The sequence below is a fragment of the Tachypleus tridentatus genome, chromosome 11 (assembly GCF_004210375.1).
Source record: "Tachypleus tridentatus isolate NWPU-2018 chromosome 11, ASM421037v1, whole genome shotgun sequence".
Taxonomy (NCBI): domain Eukaryota; kingdom Metazoa; phylum Arthropoda; class Merostomata; order Xiphosura; family Limulidae; genus Tachypleus; species Tachypleus tridentatus.
This window is the reverse complement of record NC_134835.1, coordinates 70123996-70145752: the sequence shown is the minus strand read 5'-3', so window position 1 is coordinate 70145752 and position 21757 is coordinate 70123996. Positions and strand designations below refer to the sequence as shown.

The 21757-nt window shown below is 32.2% G+C and overlaps 1 protein-coding gene across 5 annotated transcripts in view; it reads right to left on the bottom strand.

Annotated features, from left to right (window-relative positions):
• The window catches only part of LOC143232408 (zinc finger C3H1 domain-containing protein-like), a 106542-nt gene that overhangs the window by 55398 nt on the left and 29387 nt on the right, over positions 1-21757 (bottom strand). For all 5 annotated transcript variants that reach the window (XR_013017524.1, XM_076467835.1, XM_076467834.1 and 2 more), the window contains 5 exons: positions 19383-19618; positions 13846-14020; positions 8196-8360; positions 6111-6560; positions 1632-1775 (listed from right to left, as the gene is read on the bottom strand). Coding sequence is in view for 4 of the 5 variants with exons in the window: in XM_076467835.1 (XP_076323950.1) it covers positions 1632-1775; positions 6111-6560; positions 8196-8360; positions 13846-14020; positions 19383-19618 (1170 nt within the window). In the remaining variant the exon portion in view is untranslated. The remainder of the gene's footprint in view (positions 1-1631; positions 1776-6110; positions 6561-8195; positions 8361-13845; positions 14021-19382; positions 19619-21757) is intronic.

Genomic DNA, 21757 nt, shown 5'->3' with positions numbered 1-21757 from the left:
CATTAGTTTGGGATAATTACTTTATTGCTATATTTAACCATTATTTCTTCACTTTTGAAGTCTTATAACAATTACCAACTTTCTAAAATCTAATCACATTTACTTTTTTTGCTAGTACTGAAGAAGCAGCTTAATACTTGCTTTTCACTATTCCATGTTTATTAAACGACAGTGGTAAGTTACATCATATTAGTTGTGTTAAACATCTTAAGGAATGTTTAATATATTTTTCTTTTTTATAACATACATCATGATTACAGTGTAATTAAAATACTCATATCTTAGCTTTTTTTTTCTATGTTTTACATTTTCACTTATTTATTATTTTGTACCATTATAAGCATTAGTTTTTTTTTAGCTGTACTGTTGGTAGTTTCTTGCTATTTGGCACCATAGTTAAACAGTAATGTGTTGTGGTAACTTACTTCAAATGTCAGGCTACTGGTACAATTAATCTTGGACTCAGACTTTCACTAGCTACAATGCATTGTTAGTGTGAAGTTTTACTTACACAGAGTTATACAGATGTTAATTTATTCACAATATCTTAAACCAATAATTTTGAAGCTAAAACAGTGCTTATATGTCCTACAAGTAGGAAATAATCTATTTTTTCTTTATTATTATCACTGCACATCAAAAATTGTCTTTGCAACTTTATTTTGAAATGTGAAATAGCTTAAGCATTTTGCATTTTCATGCCTGCTGTCTACACAACTACACTAATTGATTTTATAAATTGAGGTGAAGGAACATTTTGCCAATTTTATGCACAATATAAATTTAACTGCTTAACACATAACATCATGAAGGTTATTTTGCATTATTAGCTTTGTTGGTCTATCCTAAATCTAATTAGATAACCTTGTAAGATAATACTGACTTTACGGGAAAATATTCATAGTGAAAGTACCAAAGTATTGCATTTAATCTTTATAAGTATGAATTAGCTATACTCGTTACTAGGTTGATTTTTAATGTTGCTCTGGAAGTTAATAACAATGCATAAGATTTACATTTTTTAAGCTGTTGACTATATGTTAGTGAATTATAAAAAGTGTAACAGGCATACAATACATCTTTAAAGTACATTTCATCATTTTCTATATTCATTATATGTAACTCACTTGTTTTAAAATAAGCATTTACCTGGACAAAAAAAAAAGCAATAAATGCATTTTGTAGGTAACTACTATGAAGGATGAAAACAGCTACCATTTTCCAGCAGCACAAATGGTCTCTCAATTAGATGAAGTTAGAGATAGTATTGCTATGAATAAATAAAACTGCATGTTTACAAGTTCAGTTGATCATAAATCAATGAACAACACTGCTAGATTACTAAACAAATAATTCTTGGAGTCTTCCACTTGTACTGTAGGTGGGAACACTACTGGAGTACCCATGCATTAAAATCATGTACTCAAAAATAATCTACAAAACAAAGTAAATTGCAAAGTTAAGCCTAAATCTTTTACCTAACAATACTAATGTTGAAGCACTAATACACACACACACGCATATATATAAACACACATATGTATTAGTGATCATAGATATGGTTTGTTTTCACTGCAAACAGATACAACAACAAATATATTAAAAACATAAATATGAAAGGTATTACATACTTGATGAATTCTGGGATAAAAAAACTGGCACAGCTGATAAGAATGTATAAATGTTGGACAGATGAAACCACTCTGAACTGAAACATTTTTGGCACTTAAGCTTTGCATTAATTTTTCCAATTCTTGTTTAGATACTGCTTGAGCCTGATGAGAATAAAATTAAAATTCAGCAATGGGAAAGAAACCAACATGCACAACACTAATGTCTGCAATATTTCATTTTAAAAAACTATATCATAAAATTATACTAGGTTCTTTAACACAACATAATGCAATATAACTAATTTATCTTTATGTTCCATGTCACATTCATCATCAGGATTCACCTTAAAACAGCCAAATAATTAACTAGAAGTTAAACAACATTTTATATCTTAAGTTTGATTGAAACCTTGATGCTCTTAAACAGTTTACCTTCAATAACATTTGTGGTAATTCATTAACCAATACACTTTAAAGATTTAATAAAAACACTATCAAACAGTTTTTCTCATGCATAATGTAAAGGGTCATTCCATGTCAAATCATTCAGATTTTGGAAAAATTTCCAGGTGACCCCCTCAAAATGCCTTGAAAAAATTCACATGTGCTCATCTACCCATATAATGAAAAACTGACAAAGATTAGATCAATATCTCCAATAGTTTCTGATTTACAGTCCTGTAATATTTAATTTTTTTTATTTTTGGCAAATTCATTTTTGGGCAACTTTGGCTGCTTAAAGCTGCAAAAGTAATGGTGGTAGAAGGCTGACATTTGCTACACTGACTGAAGTAATCTCACAGAATTCAAAAATGGTCTCAAACCAAGTTTATCTCTCTTAGGATTTTCATAGTGAGGCTGTAAAATCACCTGAAAACCCAAAATCGTAAAAAAAACATTGGTTTATTTAATAAGCCATAGCTCTAAGACTTAATATGATACAAAGCTAAATTTTGTTTTCAAATTTCCTATAACATATCAGTTGCTAAATCAGTAATTGTAATTAAAAGTCTATTAGATCTCCTGTAAAAAAATTTAGTTGCATGCAACTTTTTATGATTTAGCTAAAATGGCCCTACTTCAGGCCACATGTCAACAGTTATTCAGCCTTTTCAGATTTTTACCATGTATTCTTACATCTCTAAATATAATCTACAAAAAAAATCAGGACGGTGTTCAACCTACTTTTTGAGTTATAATTTTTTAAATTATCCTCTGACCATACGTTGTTTACTTGAAAAAAAAAACCTGCAAATCTTATTATTCTTAGGGGTATTACTTAAGTAAATAAAAATGTTGTGTGCTAGTTTCATCATAAAAATAAGTAGACTTAAATTTGATTAGCAACCAACATAAAAAAATCTGTTTTTCATTTATATTATTTATTGTTATAAAACTAAAATGTAAAAATTAGAAATATTTGCTTAGATAATGAAAAATCTTAACAAGGTATGTTCACTGGTAGATCGTGCATTGCATAATTCAATAGAGTAATAAGAACTAAAAATTTGCAAAGTCATTTACAACTTGTGTGGTAAGATAACTTAGTTATACACAGTTCACAGAGCAATAAATATAATAAAATTACATTTAAACAAAAAGACTTGAGGTTTATGTTATATTTGGGATAAACAACTGTTTTTCCTGTTACAGCCTCTAGTCATTCTACTATGCATGCAAGTTAGATTAATTTAGACTTTTTTATCATTGGCTGCTGGGTTAGTTAAATCAACTGAGTCTCTATAGTGTATTGAAAATAACAAAATACAATTTCACTGAAAAGAAAAAAAAACTTTATACTTCAGAGATTTTTGAGGTTATACAAATTTTAAAAAATTTCAGATGAAGAAAAGCATTTTTATATCAACAAGAAAATCACTTTGTGCTCATAGTAGTGAACACTGGCCTCATACAACAATATTGAGGGACAAGAGACTGTTGGATAGGCTAGGTTGTCACATCCATTTATGTAAAACTATTCATAATAATACAACCTCAAAGCTAGCCTTTATGATTCATAAGTTTATCAAGCCTTCCCTTAAACTTGTTTAAATTTACTGCCTTCACCACATCCAAAGGTAATCCATTCCAAAAAACAACTACATTATTAGGAAAATAAAACTATTAGATGAAGAAGAGTCTTTTCCTGCCAAAATTTATATTTCTGGCCCCTAGTCCTATCATTATTACCAACAAGTAAGAAAAAAGATGATGTACCAATACTATCAGTTCCCTTAACCTTTCCTTTTTTCAAAATAAAACACTTTCAAAGATCATAACCTATCATAGTATATCAACCGTTTCGTCCCAGGTATCATGCTAGTAGCCCTCCTCTGAACCCTATCCAACAAACCAATTTTTTTTTAAGGTAAGAAGACCAAGACTGAACACAGAATACAGAGTAACAACTGGACAAAACAATGAACCTATTACCTCTTTAGACTTTATTTGATATTTCTGTATATATGACCTAATATCCTACTTGTCCTATACTTATGAAAGTACACTGACTGGATGGTTTAAGAGACTGATCAACCACTACCAAGTCTTTTCTTTCATAACACTAAAAGTAATTTAATATATGAATAATTTAAATTGTGATAACCCACATGCATCTTGCATTTATTATAATTAAACCCCATCTACCATTTATTTGCCCAACTCATTAAAGTAGAAGCATCCTCCTTACTGCCATCAACATCCAATACATTAACAAATTTTGTAAAGTACTGATCATTCCTTCATTTGACATTTATGTACACCAAAGATCCTCAAGACTGAGTCCTAAGGTACTTCACCCTTAACATTAGTTCGGTTTGACTAAACTCCTTCTACAACAACTGTACTTTCTTCCATTCAGCCACTTTTCTATCCAATTAGCCAACTTACCCACTACACCTACACACATAAAAAAATTTTTTTCTTTAGAAGCTTTTCATATAGTGCCTTGTCAAATGCTCTCTGAAGATCCACATACATCAAATCTACACCCTTTATTCTTATCTATATAAGCAGTAAATTCTAAAAGAACATGAAAGATTTTATAAGCAAGATCTTCTCTCAGTGAAACCATGTTGACTACCCAGGAAAATCCTGAACTTTGTTAAATGATTTTGTAAAGCATCTATCAGTCTTTCCAACATGTTTTCCACAATGAATTTAAGACTAACAAGCCTGCAATAACTGGAATTAACATTAGACAATTTCCTATCCTATTGCACCTGCCCCTTAGTCAACGTCTTACAAAATAGTAGCAAGCGGCTCCCACATTCAATCCTAAACCTTCTTCAAACCTTTGTGAAAATATCTAGCCCAGGAGGCTTATCATTCTTTAAAATTTTCAATTTTCTCTAACCAAGATTAGAATTAATATAATCATCTTGTTTCTGTCTATCATCTCTTCGAAATGAGGATTATTGATTAAATCTTCCTTATTAAAAAATAAAAGGCAGAACTTAATAACCAAGCAATCTCAAACATCAAATACAAGCCTTCCTTTATCATCCCTAAAAAGCCCACTGCAATCCTAACATTTTGTTCACCCTATTTAAAGAAATCCTTACTGTTAATATTTACATTTTCAGCTAATTTTTTCATAACCCTTTTTAATGTTCTAATTTCCTGTTTGATGAACTTTCTTGATCTTCTATAATATTCTCAGTCTTCCAACACGTCTTTTAATTCTTTAAATTTGATACTTTTCTTTAATTTTACTCTATATACCCTTTGTGAGCTAACCTGATTTTCTTACTTGCAGCAACTCTTCTTTTTATAAGGAATGTTTTTCTTGCATATTTAAAAATTTCTGTATTTGATCAGTGTACCAGCAATTCAGTTGCCCAAACCACAACAGGAAATTCTTGTTGCATCCTTTCAAAATTTACTTTTCTCAAATTTGTTACTAAAACATTATTATTCTTGATGTCCATATGCAGCAAAACATCAAGCCTAATAATCACGATCCTTTGCACCCAGATGTTCTCCAAATTCCATCCTCTGTAAGTTCACCATAATTCTAAAATAGCATTATTCATAACAGGTTCTTTGACCAATTAGTGAAAAAAACACCTTGAAATGTTTCTAAAAACCATTTTTCTAATGCTTGATTCTAAACACTTCTCAGTCTGTATATTCAGACAGATCTTTTGTAAAAATACTTAATTACAAAATACTATTTTAGTGTAAAAAAAGAATTGTAATGTTTAGCAAAAACTTGTCAATTTAGTCATTATTCTGTAGTTACAAAGTTGGTCATATCAACTATCCCCATGTAGAAAAAGTTAATGACCTAATATCTTTAACTGTATTTAGAAAAATGACCCATGTATTACTCTAACAAAATTTGTTATGCAGGCTCTTTTTTCTGGATTCAAATATAATTGTAAAGATAACTGTTCTTTTAAAATGACAAAATCCCATAAAAATACATGCTATCTTTTATGTACATTAATCTTCATAAGTGTTGTGACAACTGACTTGAATTATACACCCACTTACCTCAGAATGTTCAGTAAATAATGGTGATGTGTTAACATAATCACAGGACACTAAGGACTTGTCTTGATCCATAATGTTTTGTACTGGAGTAATATTTTCATCTTCATCTATTTTCACCTTACTATGACTAGCAGAGTTACTATTTGTTTTACTTGTCACATGTTGAGATAAAACATTTGAAATTACTTTCCTCTTGCACAAGTTTTTCTTTTCTTCAACTATTTGTTGTTTAGAACCCAGGCGGGCAGGACTGCTTGGTGTAGAAGAAGAGTTATTTTGAATATTTAACTTCATTTGCATGAGCTGTGAAGCTAACTCTCTTTCCTTCTGCTGAAGTTGTCGTTTCTTTTCTGCTAATTCTTCAGCACTATAGATCTGTTTAGCACTTTGTGAATTTATCTTCTTTTCAGTATGATTAGACAGAGTGCTTAATCGAGGTTTTTTTATTCCCTATACAAATATAATACCAAACTTAATTTACATGCATTCTTAACATAAAACTTTCACTTTTCCTTTTCAAACAAAAATTCAACTAAAACCTTTTATCTGCCAGTATTCTAAAATGTTATACAAATATGCCTAAAAGTTTATGGAAATCTCTAATAAATATAACCAAAGTCTGGCTTTATGAATGTAATAAAACACTTAAAGCACCTAACGTGTAAAATATTTTCTAACAGCAATAAGCTATAGAAATATAAAGAAAACCTAGTAGATGTGCTAAGGCCTACTAGCAAGAGATAGCATGGTGTTATTGCTGCTTAAGTCTTGCAGAAAGTCATACAAAGTAGTGAATAATTGATTTGTCATTTTAATAATTAGTTTAAATATCACTGGAGAGATGAAACATCTATCATGCACATGGCAACAATACACGTGGTTAAGTTTAAATTATTCATTAAACACGCAAAAAAACAGGAACAAGATCTTTGAGGCTTTTGCATCCCAACTTTACAACACTGCTGATGGCTATAATTATATGTTAAACATTTATACCCACTGTGGAAAAATGGCACTAAGAAACTCAAACATGCATGGAAAACTAAACTTTAGTTTTAGCTAAACATTAAGTCACTATCTTTGCTGTAGCTATCATATTCTAACATTATAATAATAATAACTAACAAATTTAGGGTGCCACATACTTTAAAAAATTGTTTTTCTTGACTTTCTATGTAAAATTCCAGATTTTCCAGACCATCATACAAACATCAAAATACTGATATTTCAACTTTTCTTCATAATTCTACCCAATTTTAAATTTAGTTTTCAATTTCATTATTAAAGTTAATAAAACTTCAGAATATACATACTTCAGACTATGAAAATTTTCAAAAAGTAACAATGCAACTAAATATAATAAAATAAGTTTTTGTTTATAAAATAACATTTGACCTAACTTCTCAAGAAGTATAATAATTATTTAATTTTCATGAAATATTTGTTTACAGGTTATGGTATAATTCTTAAATTTTCCCTCAACTTTTGTTCCCATTTTCAGCTCCTACTTTTCAGATTTATGGACACCTTGCAACTGCATAAACACTGTGACAATTCTCATTCTGTAGTTACAAAAGAATATACGTACATATATACTTCATTGTTTCCAACAAATAAATCTTCAGGTATATGTCAACATGTAATACTTAGTACGATACTAAATGTGCCTCAGGCAGAAAACAGCAAATTGTCAGAACATATCGAAAATGTACATGAACTTCATTATATGTTTAGTGGAGTTGATTTAAACCTTATGTAATTAGCAAACTACACCTGCTGAAATACAAGTCCATTACTTACAGATAGAATATGGAAAGGCAAACAATTATTAAACTTCATTTTTCTGTTTACCTAGACCAGAAAATTAAGAAAGACACTTAAGACTTACTCTAAATCTTCTCATAATTTTATTCTGTAATATTTTACTAGATCTCAAACATATCTTTAATACAAACAATTTTTATATTAACATAGTTACTGCAAACTAGTTCATGTACAACTCTTCAATAGCATTACTAATACAACTGGAAGGAAGAAAAGCTAACAGCCTTCTGTACAAATAACTACTGCCATATTTTTACTTACAGTGTTACTGATGTTGTTCATTAAAACTACTCTCCTTTTCATCACTGGAACAGCAGAAACATGAACAGTTACTGGAAGATCTTTATAACTGCTGCTGGAACAAAACCTTTCTAGTTCCTCAACTTTTGTAGCCTCACTCTCTATCTTACGTTCAACCATGCTAATCTGTCCACAACAAAGATCACAAATCATTTCCATTCAACAAAAAATTATAATATTTGCTATCTAACAGGTAGTTCTTTAAATGTGTCTTCCTATTACAAATATGGGTAGATAATTAATAAAAACAGTTAATGAGAATACACATAACTCATGCTTTAAAATAAACATAACAGAAAAGATAAAGACTTAGAAAATAATGAAATAATTTAAAGTGATCAAAATAAATAAAAACACAAAGGCAGAAACTATATTAACTTACAACATTTTAGACAGAAAGCCCTTCATCAGGCAGTTTTAAACTATGTTACAAAGAAAGACTTAAACAGATTCATTGAGGGATTAAAATATAGAGATTCTAAATTTTGTAGGTACAGCATGGTGCACATTAACAAAAAATATTGTTATAAGATGTAAACACTGTTGATGTACTTCTATAAACAATTAAAAACAGAACAAATATTAGAGTAATGAAAATTGGATTTTAGAAATTAAAAGGAAATACAAAAGTAATAAACATAAATTTGAAAAATGGCATCTTAATAATAAAGGAAATATATGTTAACAGAAGTAGCAATGACAGACGAAAACTAGTAACCACTTTAGAGAAAAATGTTCATTAATTTTATGTGGTGTAAAACAATTTAGTTTAAATATAAGCTTAAATTTTGGGTTTTTGCAATCATACTTGTCATGGGGGACATGAAATGAGTACACTCATGTCATCAATTCTGTTGTGATCAAAGGTACGATTGTGTAAAAACCCAATCCAATAAAGTATTCAAAAGAAATACATGTTAAGAGAGCAAAATGTGATTGCTCATGCCCACAATGTCCAACATCTATATCACCATTCACTGCCTGCAGGCTGTTATGGGTTGGTTGGTTGGTAGAGTTTATTTGTGCAAAGCAATTAGGCTATCTGCATCAAACAATTGGTAAAAAAGTAAAAATAAAAGTAAAATTATTAATATACATAAAAAAGAATCATGTTTAAACAAAACAGTCTACTTTTCAAATTAAAAACTTAAATACAGTTAAAAAGGCCAATGGCCCTTAAAAGTTTAAAAATACAACTGAGGTTGACAGTGTCACCATTGCCAATGACATTGTCCAATCTCAAGGGTGAACCCATGGTAAAAATATGCTTAAAATGGTGCCATCTCTCTTGGTTGTAACAATGACACAACAGTAAAATGTGGGATATTGTGACCTGTGTCACACAAACCACACATTGGTTTGATCTGTTATCATGCTGCTCAATCCAAGTCGAATGCCAACTGGCACAAAGCCAAGCTTTGAATACAGGACTGCAGTCCATGTATGGGACAGACACAACAGTAATAGTACCAGGTTGGTTGGTTGTTTTGGTGTTTTATGGTGCAAAGCAACTAGGCTATCTGTACCAAACATCCAGTAAAAAGTTAAAATTAAAGTAAAATTATTAAAAATATAAGTAGCATTAGTTCCAATTTTTACATTTAGACTACAGCAGTAAGAGAAAAACTACAGTAATACAAGTTGTGAAGGACTTTCTGTAGCATAACTGTAATTATCATAACTCGCCACACAATGACTAACAGGTAAGTTCAAAAATCAGCATTAAGTCACCTGAAGTTGGCCTCTCCAGTCCTGGTTGAGTTATTTGATGTTACAACCAACCATTTTCTAATTTCAAATCAAACTAAATATACATTGATTCTTAAAAGGAAATCACATTAGGAAAAAGGTCTGATGTGTAAATTAAAAAAACTTAAATAGCATTAAAAAGATTAATGACCTTTAAAAAACTAAAAACATTTCTAAGGTGGACAATGTCACCATCGCCAATAACATTGTCTAACATTACAGATAAACCTGGGGACAAAACATGTTTAAAATGGTGCCATAGTTGAGAGTCGTAACAATGGTAAGACAATAAAATGTGGCTTATTGTGACCTGAGTGTTACACAGACAACACATTAGTGCATCAGTCCCAGATAAAAGAAAGCAATGAGTTAAAAACTATGACCAACGAGTAGTCTCATTAGAATAACTTCCTCTTTCTGATCCTTAAGGAAGCAAGACGGCCAAAGTCCAACAGAGGGTTTTATTTGAAAAAACTTGTTTTCACTTTGCTCACTCCAAGTCAACTGCCAACTGGCACAGAGCCAAGCCTTGAATACAAGACCACAATCCATATAAGGAACACGCACAGTAGTGATAGCACCAGAGCAGACAGATTTAGCTGCAGTGTAAGCAAGCTCATTCCTGCAAATACCAACATAGCCTGATATCCAGAAAAAGTGGATAGAAGTAGATGTTAAAGAGAAATGGGCCAGTTGGTTCTGAATATCAGCAAAATCAGGGTGTGAACTAACAAAGCAATTCCAGGGCCAGTATAAACAGTGCAATTTGAGTGCTGCCTAGCTTCTACATGATCCAGGGCAGGAGAAATGGGGTAAAGTTCAGCAGTGAACACAGAAGCTGAAGGGATTCTGCATGCAACCACTGAACCAAAACAAACCATGGCAGAGTCCACAGTCACCTGATTTTGAACCATCTGTGTAAATAGGAATGGAAGGATGGTTCAAAAGATGTTCAGCAAATAACAACAGTATTTCCAACCAAAAGTATCTGCTTTTCTCAGATGACTTAAAGATAGGTCATATTTTGGGACTGTAATAAGCCATGGTGGGATGGGCAGACCAGTGGATACAGCAATGTTATCCAAGGACAGACCAAATTTATCCAACTGCGCCTGGATACGAAGGCCAAAAGGAGCAATGGCAGATCATCTGTTCTGAAAAAGCATGACCCACTGAGGAAGGAAAACACAACCCCAGATGGAATGCTTTGGGAAGGAACAAAGTTATGAAGCATACAGTAAAGACAACTGCAAACAGCAAAGGTGCAGAGGAGGTTCATGAGACTGTGTATAAGCTTTGAACAGGAGAAGTGCAGAAAGCCCCAGTGCAGAGCCAAAGTCCCTGATGATGAACAAAGTTCAGTTTTTTGATTGTATAAGAGCACAATATATCTTTAGCAGAGAACATTGATCTGCTCTCAAAGTGGTGGAAGAGAGGACATGGAAGATGTTCAATGCTCTTGTACATTTGACCGGTAGCTGCTTGATGTGTGATATGAAGGTCAGCTTACAGTCAAAGTTAAGCCCCAAAAACTTTGTCTCTGGGTCCACAGGTAGCACAACTTCACCAACATGGAGTTCAAGATCAGGGTGAATACCCCATTGGCAGCAAACGATTTTAGAGAGAGAGAAGTTAAAACTGTTTACTTTGGTCCACTTCATTAAATGGTTGAGGGCAAAGACAGCAGGGTGAGCACATGCTGATCAACCAACAGTGCCACCCCTCCATATACTCATCCATCACACAGTCTATCATTTCTGTACAAAGAAAAATGCTGAAACGTGACTGTACTGGCAGGTTTCAGAAATGTTTCCTGTAAGGAAAGACATACAGGACTGCAGGAAGCAACCAGTGTTTTGATGTCATCCAGATTTGAACGTAAACCTCAACGGTTCCATTATATCAGGGTAGCTGTTTTTATTTACGTGTAGGCAAATTGGATGGAGAGCCCTTCTGTTTATGACATCTTTTTTTGAGGAGGTTTATTGACCTCCATGGATCCTGCCCTGGGTCGATTGGGTATGTCTTTGTTGTTTGAAGAGGATTCCAGGGACTGGGGACGAGAAAGAATGACATTTTTGTATCTTGGGGTGGGAGGTGTACCCAAGGAAATGCCTGTACCAAGAACCAAAGGAAGTGGATCTTGGGGTTTACTGGAATGCATGTTAGGGGCAGAGATGGACATTGAAGTTGATTCATCAACTTTTTTAACCATGGAGATCAAAGGACTTTTTGTTTGGTTTGAGAACAATTCTTTTGGAAGCACAGAGATCTGTCTGCACTCCTACTGTAGTAGTGAAACAATGTGCAACAGCATACATCCAAGATGAAGTAGTGGACAGCAACTTTTATGTGTCAGGGTAACTAATGTTTTTAATTTTCTTCAAACACTGCACCTCTTTTTCTTCCAATCATTTAGAGCAAGAACGAAAGTATGACGGATGAGAGCCATTGCAACTGATGCAGTGAGGATGTGTTTCACACTCATAAGCATTGTGGTCCTTGCCATCACAACGAGCACACATCAAGGAACCATGACATGACATCTTCAACTGACCGAACCACCAACAGTGGAAACATCTGAGAGGGTTTGGAATGTATGGTTTTACCTTGCAATTAAGACAACCTTCCTTGGTGGTGGCAGGTGTACACAGGGCTGTAAATGTTAAAATGAGGACATTGGTCCGCATCATAATTCCATCTTTGCGGCTGGAGATACACCTCACTGCATTAACTCCTTGGGTGAAGAAATCAGCAAGAATCTCTGACTCAGGAATGTTCTTCAAATCCCTCTCCACAATAAATCCTCGTGACAAATTCAAAGTACCATGATGCGTAACCTCAATAGGTATATCCCCAACTGACTCTGAATGCAAGAGGAGTTCACTGTGTCGAGATGTGAATGTTTCCACCAATATGTCAGTAGTGTGAAGCTTTTTGACTCTCCAGTCAATTATGAATGAAAAAAGGAGACATTTGCACATAAATGTTTGTATGAAAGAGAATGTAGTATAACAAAATGAGATGTAGTAGTTACAGATGAAGATTGCTGCTCAGAATCTTCAAGACATAGTCGTTTACCTGTGGACTGTTTTTCACTATTTTATTTAAATTTTTATTTAGAAGATACATAATAATAAAAAAAAAAATTTTTCAGTGCCCACTGACCCCACCCACCATGAAGCCCTACGAGGGGACACACTGCAATGCCAAATAAGAACACTGCAGCAACACCAGAGTTTGGTGAGCACTATATCCAAACATCAGCAGATACAATGTCCACAACACCTGTTGAGAATATCCAACACTGATACTTAGTTGACCCTAGCCCAAATGGACCAGCCGGCTGACCCTGGGGGGAGGCACTCCAAGGCTGCCTGTCTACAGGAATTTAAGGCCAAAGTAGTGTGTTGGAATTGGACCTCTCAACCACCAGGATTCTCTCCTACACTTCACAGGTTGCCATGCACAGCAAACATGAGTAGATGTTTAGATTCCAGAGGAGGTAAACTGTAAATACAGAACCTTCTCTGGAAGATCCCCTCAACACATTCAGGAATCCACCTTGAGGGCACAGCTATGGGAAAGTGACTGCTCTTGAAAGTAAAAGGAAAGAAGACAACAAGGCACCACCACCCAAGGGTAAGATAAAATTACCTCATAAGGTTGCCATTCTAGTCTCCATTATATTGGTATGATTTTATTTCATTTTTTTATGAATTTCTTCATGTGAAATTAGCAAATGGAAGTTAAGATTGATAGGCAGTATTTGAGCTTTTACACACATACACAATCAGACAAATTAAATTGCAAAACTTATTTAATTAATAACTGATGAAATTTACTAAACTGAAAAAAATACCTGAAAAGTTAATCGATCAACAAGACGTTTATTTGCAGCTACTACCCTTTGTGCTGCTATTACACGCTCCTGAAGTTTCTGCACTTGGATCTCAGCAGATAAAAGTGAAGCCTTTTTATCTTGTGCTCGTTTTTTTAGTGATATTAATTTCGACTGTTCAGCCTGTAACACAGACCTGCCCAAACAAACAAATTGTTAGTTTTAATTATATCATTAAAGCAATATATGAAATGAAATTAAAAGTGAATGATAATCCTTTTGTTTTAATCACAACTATAAAACAGACCAATTCTGTAAAAAAATGTTTATTAGACATCTATAATCACTTTAAAGAAACAGTGTATAAAATTTTCTGAATATATCATATATTTTGTAGTAGAATAACAATTTACACATATTTATCAACTATATATATGATCAAGTTATGTAAGACTGATTAGGAATAATTCCAGATAAAAAATAAGCAAGACTAAAAAATAATGCAAGTTATTTCTATTTAACTAACCAGAACTACATACACACGTGATGTTATAAATCACTGCATACAACAACCTAAACCTACAAGAAAGCTTTTAATGACAGTACCAAACTTTCACTGTAAATGCAACTATTTTTAATACAGGGTGGCCTGCAAGTCCCTACCCATCAATATGTTATTATGTTATATTCAATAATACTAATGATGAGTTGAAGGCAGCTGTTACTGTGGCATTTGGAACAATAACCCCTGCTATGTTGAGGAAAATGTCTCACAGAACATGGCGTCGGATAATATTATGCAGCGAGAATGAGGGACAGCAAAAATACAATGGATACATAAGATATATGGGTGGGTAGGGACTTACAGACCACCCTGTATATTATTTTCACTTTTTTTTACTGGGAATAATTCAGACATGAAATTTTGAAACTAAACACCCCATAACATCTTTATATGATGGTACAAACTATGCAACAAGAGAATAGTAATTATTTATTGTATTTCAACAGAAATTTCAAAGTATTAAGTAGCCATTTTATTAATAACTTCATCTTTAGCTGTTTTAAGTGTTTAATGTGAGATCTACTGATTGTACTGGCCAAAGAAAACTGAACTCACAGTCATACTTTCCTAACCAATTTTGGGTATAAGTAGGCTACAGTAAAATCTCATTAATCTGAACATATCTGTAATGAACTAATTTATCCACATTACTGAAAAATCTGGATTTTCAAATCAATCATTTCAAATACAATGGACACCATTAACATGCATTATCAACTAAGAAATGTAAAGGTTAAAACTAGTAAGGATGGACATGAAATTGGTAAAAAAAAAAGCAACTGTATGTAAAACAAAAAAAATAGTTTATTATTCTATACATTGTCAATAATTATACAGATTGCATAATCTAAATACCATTTCACCATCTTCTCATAAATATCACTGTCCAAATTAGTTATGTACTTAGAGAATACAAAGTGCATGGTACTGGTTAAATATCAACAAATCACTTTCCAAAGAAAGAAAAAAATCACAGTCTGCTTCTGAGCTAGACTTTCTTTTGGAGCTTTCATGTAAATATGTTGTTCAAACCACATGATCATGTTTTTAAAGCTAGATTGTGTTTCATTCATTGTGTCTCAGATTCAGTGTCACCATACCCTTGAAGATACACCCCTTGATCAATTAGTTCTTCCCAGTCAATGGTGAGTCACTTACCAGCTGATATAGCATTATTACTACTTGTTATTGATGTCTAGATATGGGTACATCAAAGTGTGCATGTCGAACATTTTTAGAAAACAGTTAAACTACTTTATTATCAATATATACTAAAAACTTTCATCAAAACCTAATTTATAAATCAAATTTTGATGTTTAATTTCATAATTTAAAAATAAAATTTAAAATTCTCAGTCATCACTTTTATTATATAATTCTTCTTTGCTCCAAATTGCCCACTTCAGAATTTCTTTCTACCACTGCATTATTTTCTAATTTTTCAAGGATTTACACACTTATGTTAAATACCTAGAGCTACAATGAAAATACGTAGTCAACTTCTTCCTTTAACGAATAGCATGTCATAAACTGAAATTCACATCTCATGATCCTCCTAGCACACGCTGTCTTCATAAAATGCCAGTAATTAAATTATTTATTAATAACAAAAAAATTTATTCAAAACTCCTTGGATATAGGTGTGGAAAAAGATCAAAATAGAAAACATTCAGAAATGGAGTAAACTCTTTTACCTATTTCTGCTCTTCTGTCAGTGCAATGTATGAGTGGTGGAATGCAAAAATTGGTGAAACAGGTTATCCTCCAATACCAAATGCTCTCTAGTTTCTAATATTTTCCCATCCCTACAATTTTAGATTAAAATATTTTTGTTACCACTTTCTGCACTTTTAGAATTCCAAGTCTTGGTTTCCAGTGAGGTTGTAACTACGAGGTTGAAGGTACAATTTCACCAACCTATTTGATTCTATTCTATAAGTAGCTTTAAAATACAGATGTTAGTTCTTGAAGTAAGATAAGTCATGATCTGGACACTGCACGGCACACTTAGGAGTACATGGTAGATCACCTACATTCATATAATGCACCTAATGACTTACTGATAAGAGACTGTGATTTGCACTTTGGGCTGTAACTAACCTCATGAGGATCACTTAGTATTCTAGGTATGAAAACACACATCCCATGGAATAGAAGTGTTTTCGCATGCAGGCTGGTCATAGACACTCTGTGTTTATGAGTTACAGTTCACAGGGTAGAAAAATGTATTTGTTCCTTTTTTTTTTTTTTTTTTGACATTAAGGAAGGTTAGTTGAACTTTAGAGGTAGTTTTTTTACTGTATTAGTAAATGCCTTTTCAACTCTATCTCTATGATTGGGTTTTGCTGACATCCTGGCATATAAGCTCCAATACACAATGTACAGACTTATCCCTACACAGGGATTGCTACTGTTTGGATAACCATTGAAAAGACAAATTTTAATTTACTACTTTACTTATGACATTAGCTTGTCCTCAAACCTGGCTTTGAATTATTTAGAATCAGTTTCAAAGTTTGCCATCTTAAAGCTTAACCAAAAAAGGAAAATATTTTAAATACACATATAACTTAAGCCTTTAATAGACTGCAATATCTGTTGAATGAATTAAGTTTAAAAATTAAGCATTAACAACAAGGGTACATAAAAGTCATTTCCAACATAAAATATTCATACACTAAAATCATAAATACTTCAGACTGGAGAATAAAAATTTCCATGATGGAAGTGTTCAGGACATTTAACTGTTTCCATAAGAAATTAATGAAGACAAACAACTTTGGAACTATTTTTAACCATGAAACTATACATAATAATTCTAAAGTGTACTTAACAAAATTTGGCAAGATTTTAGTAAATATTAAAGGTTTGCACACAAAAATATTTTTAATCAAGTGTTTTTACTAAATATCTGCCTGTGAATTTACAATGCCTTTACCAAGACATCCTAACTGTAAAGCAGTTTCATGTTAAGAATAAAAAATGCTTATTTTCACATCAAAATTTTTATATTTCATTTTCATAACCTCTAGAACTTCCAAAATGAAGGTTTTTCTTATCAAACAAAATATTTAGCTTTTTTTTTTCAAGTCTAAGTGAAATCAATGTACAGTGAAAACTTGAAAAAGATTAAATAAGATGAGCTTTCATTTTTTTAAGAGTATTACAGATTGTAATAGTTAATTACAGTTACTTATCCAAACAGCCTCAGCTTCCAACCTTTACACATCTCCTTCCATTTCATTTTATAGTTTTGTTACTAGTTACTATGCTTTTGGACACATTACTGCACATGAAAGGAAAATAAATCACAATGAAAGCCTATTTAGGTGTTTCTGGTACAGTGTAGGATAAACAAGTGATTAGGCCTGTCATGTGCATACCACAGCTTGTCATTTTTCATCAACTGAGCATACAAAACTTGAAACATTATTTTAACTACTGTAACCATGAAAAGTTTTTGTTTGTTTTTTTTTACATTTTTGCTACTTTTGTTGAAAACTACATAACACACAAAAAACATATATATATATAAACAGCACTTAATTCAGGTTCCAGCCAAGTCCACATTTAACAAAATTTTCTGACTAGGTTGAATGTACAAACAACAAAATGTAGCTTTCAAGCATGCTTACACATTTTTTTCAACTTGTTTAACTGTCTACACATACCCAACAAAACAAAATAACCATAATGCACTTTATTTAGAGAAGAATTTGCTCTTTCTATTGGTTATAAAAAAGTCCATCAGCTATGTAGACATGATATATAACTGTGCCAGAACAGATGGGACTTTTCAGGTGGGTTTGACAAATTTATTTATATTTTAACAAATCAAAAAGGTATGTTTTTAATTTATATTTTTGCCTTTAATTACATAAACATTTGTGTTTCTAATTGTTTGTTCACTCTGAAAAACCATAATATTGAAAATATATAGTTAAAGGAGAGAATTCAGAATACAGATGCATTTCATGATAACAGAAAATTGAAGACTGAAAATTTACATTTCCCTTTAGGGTTTAAGACTTGTATAAGTATTAGAATTATGACCTACAATTTGATGTCAAGTTGTTGATATAAATTGATAATAGTAATTTAATTAAACTTTATATGTTACATGCACTTAGACCTAGCCACACTTATAAGGTTAACACATTTTTGAACTGACAATTTTGATAGATTTTGTACACAAAGATATTTACCATAAATATCTAGATATTGCTAATCATCAGTGTCTAAGTCATTTTGCATTTTCTAACAGCTTGCATTTTTGGAACAACTCAAGCAAAGTCAAGAGTTTCATGTGGGTTTTCTTAATATCTTTAATGCCAATGCAGAAATTGTACAACTGTAATTTCTCAAATCACTTCATGTAATTAGTCATATTCTTCCCACAGTTTGTCATTGAAACATAAGTGAAATGTGCTTTCTCACTTATATTTGAGGTATGCAGTTCTAAAGATTGTTTGTTAGTTAAAAATTCCTGCAAATAATATGACCACTGTTGATGGAACTAATCAAATGTTATACAATCCAATGTTTGCTATACCTTTTCTCTTGGCCAGTTACCATCAGTTCATAACCAAGTTTGTTTTTTTATAGTGGCACAAGTGTTTCATTCAACAGTCACTACAGATGAACTAATAACATATCTGTTTCATTAACTGGTCAAAGAGCAGTATTCAAGGAGAATGTTCTAAGTGGACAAACAAAATTGTGCTCCTATGAAATTTTTTAATTACAGCTATGCATATTAATCACAATATCACTAAATCCCTGAATATGACTCAATTACCTGACAAGTCACATTATCAGTTTTGTGAATATGTACTTAGACTGTTATACAATTGTTTGTAGGTCCTAAAAAAGTGTCAAGTCAGATTACACTGATAAAGTATAAAATATCATTGTCAAAATGACAAACTCACCAGTAAAGTTGTTGTCAAGAACATAACTTTCAATGCTTACATATTACCCCAGAAATACCTACTTGTGGAACTTTAAGTTCAATTCATGCCTCTTGTGTGCCTTTCCAATAAGCTGTTTTTGTTGTTGACCTTGATATTCTGAAAGGGAATTGCTGGTTGAGGTAGTAACATTTTCATCCTGTTTTGAAGTTAGAACTCTCTTAGCAATTTCAGCTTTTAGTTTTCTGTACTCTTGTTGCTGAGCTTCTGATAACTTTGACACTGTCACAGAATTATTGTCCTGGTCTGAAGTAGATACCTATGTGCAGTTGCAAGAACAAGAATAATCTTAATTTAAGAGCAAATAGTTTAGAACATGACCCTACATCATAATATTCATTAAAATGGTTATAAGTAAAAACAAAATATTTCTACAGACCAAGTGCATTATACTAAAACAATTTTGTAGTCTCACCACATCATTATAGCTCATGAAAAATTGTGTTCTCTTTGATGATTTTGTATCTTAACAACCATGCATCGTAGTTTCCATGGTGTAAAATACAGTTGTGAAGATGACATGTCTAGAGCACACACCACTCCCTTTCATGTTTTCCACAGGTCATCCAAGGGTAAGAAGCAAATGGTTTCCCAGTGTTTGCATCAACAACCTGATCACAAATGATGTGTCTGGCCACTTCATTAGTATATTTTTATATGAAATAGTATGAATACCCAAATTTTCAAGTTATAAAAAGTATAAAAAAAGTTCAACATGTACATCATAGAAGCAACATTTATAGCTTTTGCAGATAGATTCTTCTTGATTATGTTCTCTTTTGTTGCCTCTTCCATGTGAATGGCTTTTACCACCAAACCGTGTTTGAGGATTGTCGTTTGTTACAGATTGCATTTCTGTGCTTTCTACAGATAGGGTACAACTATTTCAAGAATTTTCTGGATAGTCCTGGCTCCCCACACAGATCCATATTCTTTTTTTTTTCAATGCCATTAAGTACAAAGGATATCTGAACATCTCTGAAGACTGAGTGTAAGAATATTTTGTATCAGATAGGGCTGTTATATATCTTTCCTAAAACACAAGACATGTTTAGTGACATCACACTACTTATTAAACACTAAATTCTGCTCTGATAGATGTTGTTATACTGTAATTTTGTACTGTGGGCAGTTTTCATTTGGTTCACTGACTTCCTTATTCAAAATATTTTAATATCACATACTTGGTCTCTGTGTGTAACAGACACACACAGGATATGAGGCTGAATGAATCTTTAAATTTCTCCAAGCAACATCATCATCCAGTGAATTTATTTGAATATAGTATGTTCTCTCACTAATTCAATGAGGTCCTACTCAGTCTAATGATAAGGAGGTTATGCTCATTACTAGAAGTTATGGCTCCAATTCATTCACTGAGGTCCTTACAAATTTTAAAAATTGGTGCTCCTGGCTTCTTTGTACTTAAGAACATGGTAGTATTGTAGCAGTGAATCAAGACTATTTGCTTTACAATACCAGAGCAAAATTTTCAACAAGCCTGCAATACTGCTCACAGTTCTGATACTTTGTGGGAATGCACCTAAGTAAGTCCAAATGCCACAGATCCATTTACTTCATAGAAACAAAAAATGAGGAATTAATCTGTACATCTCAACTCCATTGCATCAAGTACTTGCAACTACAACACTACAATGTATTCAACCAATCCGGTTCTCAAAGAGTTGAAAATTAAATATTGAAGCATCTCGAACATTCTGTAAATTGGTGATCATATCTTAGTATTTGAAATTGAATAATGTCATTCTGAAACTTAATGGTGCAAAGCATTGAGCTTTAAGTGCCACAACTTTGCAAATTAAATTGATAAAGTAAGATAAAAGTATAAAATAAAGAGGGAACAACAAGTTTGTTTTTTTTAATCTTAGACAAATGAACCTTCTTTATACAGGCTCAGGAGATTACATCAACCTCCTAACCCCAAAGTAAACACCATCAGTTTCTAAACCACAATTTTTCAATAGATTTTGTGTGTACCTTCATGAAATGTTTCAAGCATTTAACTAACACAAGTCTTGCACAGATAATAAATCAGATTCTTAATTAAGTATTTTTACTAAATAAATTGTCTACAAATATATGATGCAAGAGTATTGAGTGCTCCAATGTCAAAGCCACTTTTACATTAAGATTAAAATACTTTTCATACAAATATTATCAAATTTCTCAAAAATGTCAAACATTTTTTCCCTAAAACTATTATTATTTTCTTTAGCCTAGAAGCATACTTGGTTCAGACAAATCAAAGTGTAACAAAAGAGGTTAAGAAATGATATTACTTTTATATCCTTCTAAGTCCAAACCAGACTTCTAATGCACTTATAATTTCAACTTCTAACCTTTTCACATCTATTTCCCATGTTTAACATAATGGTAG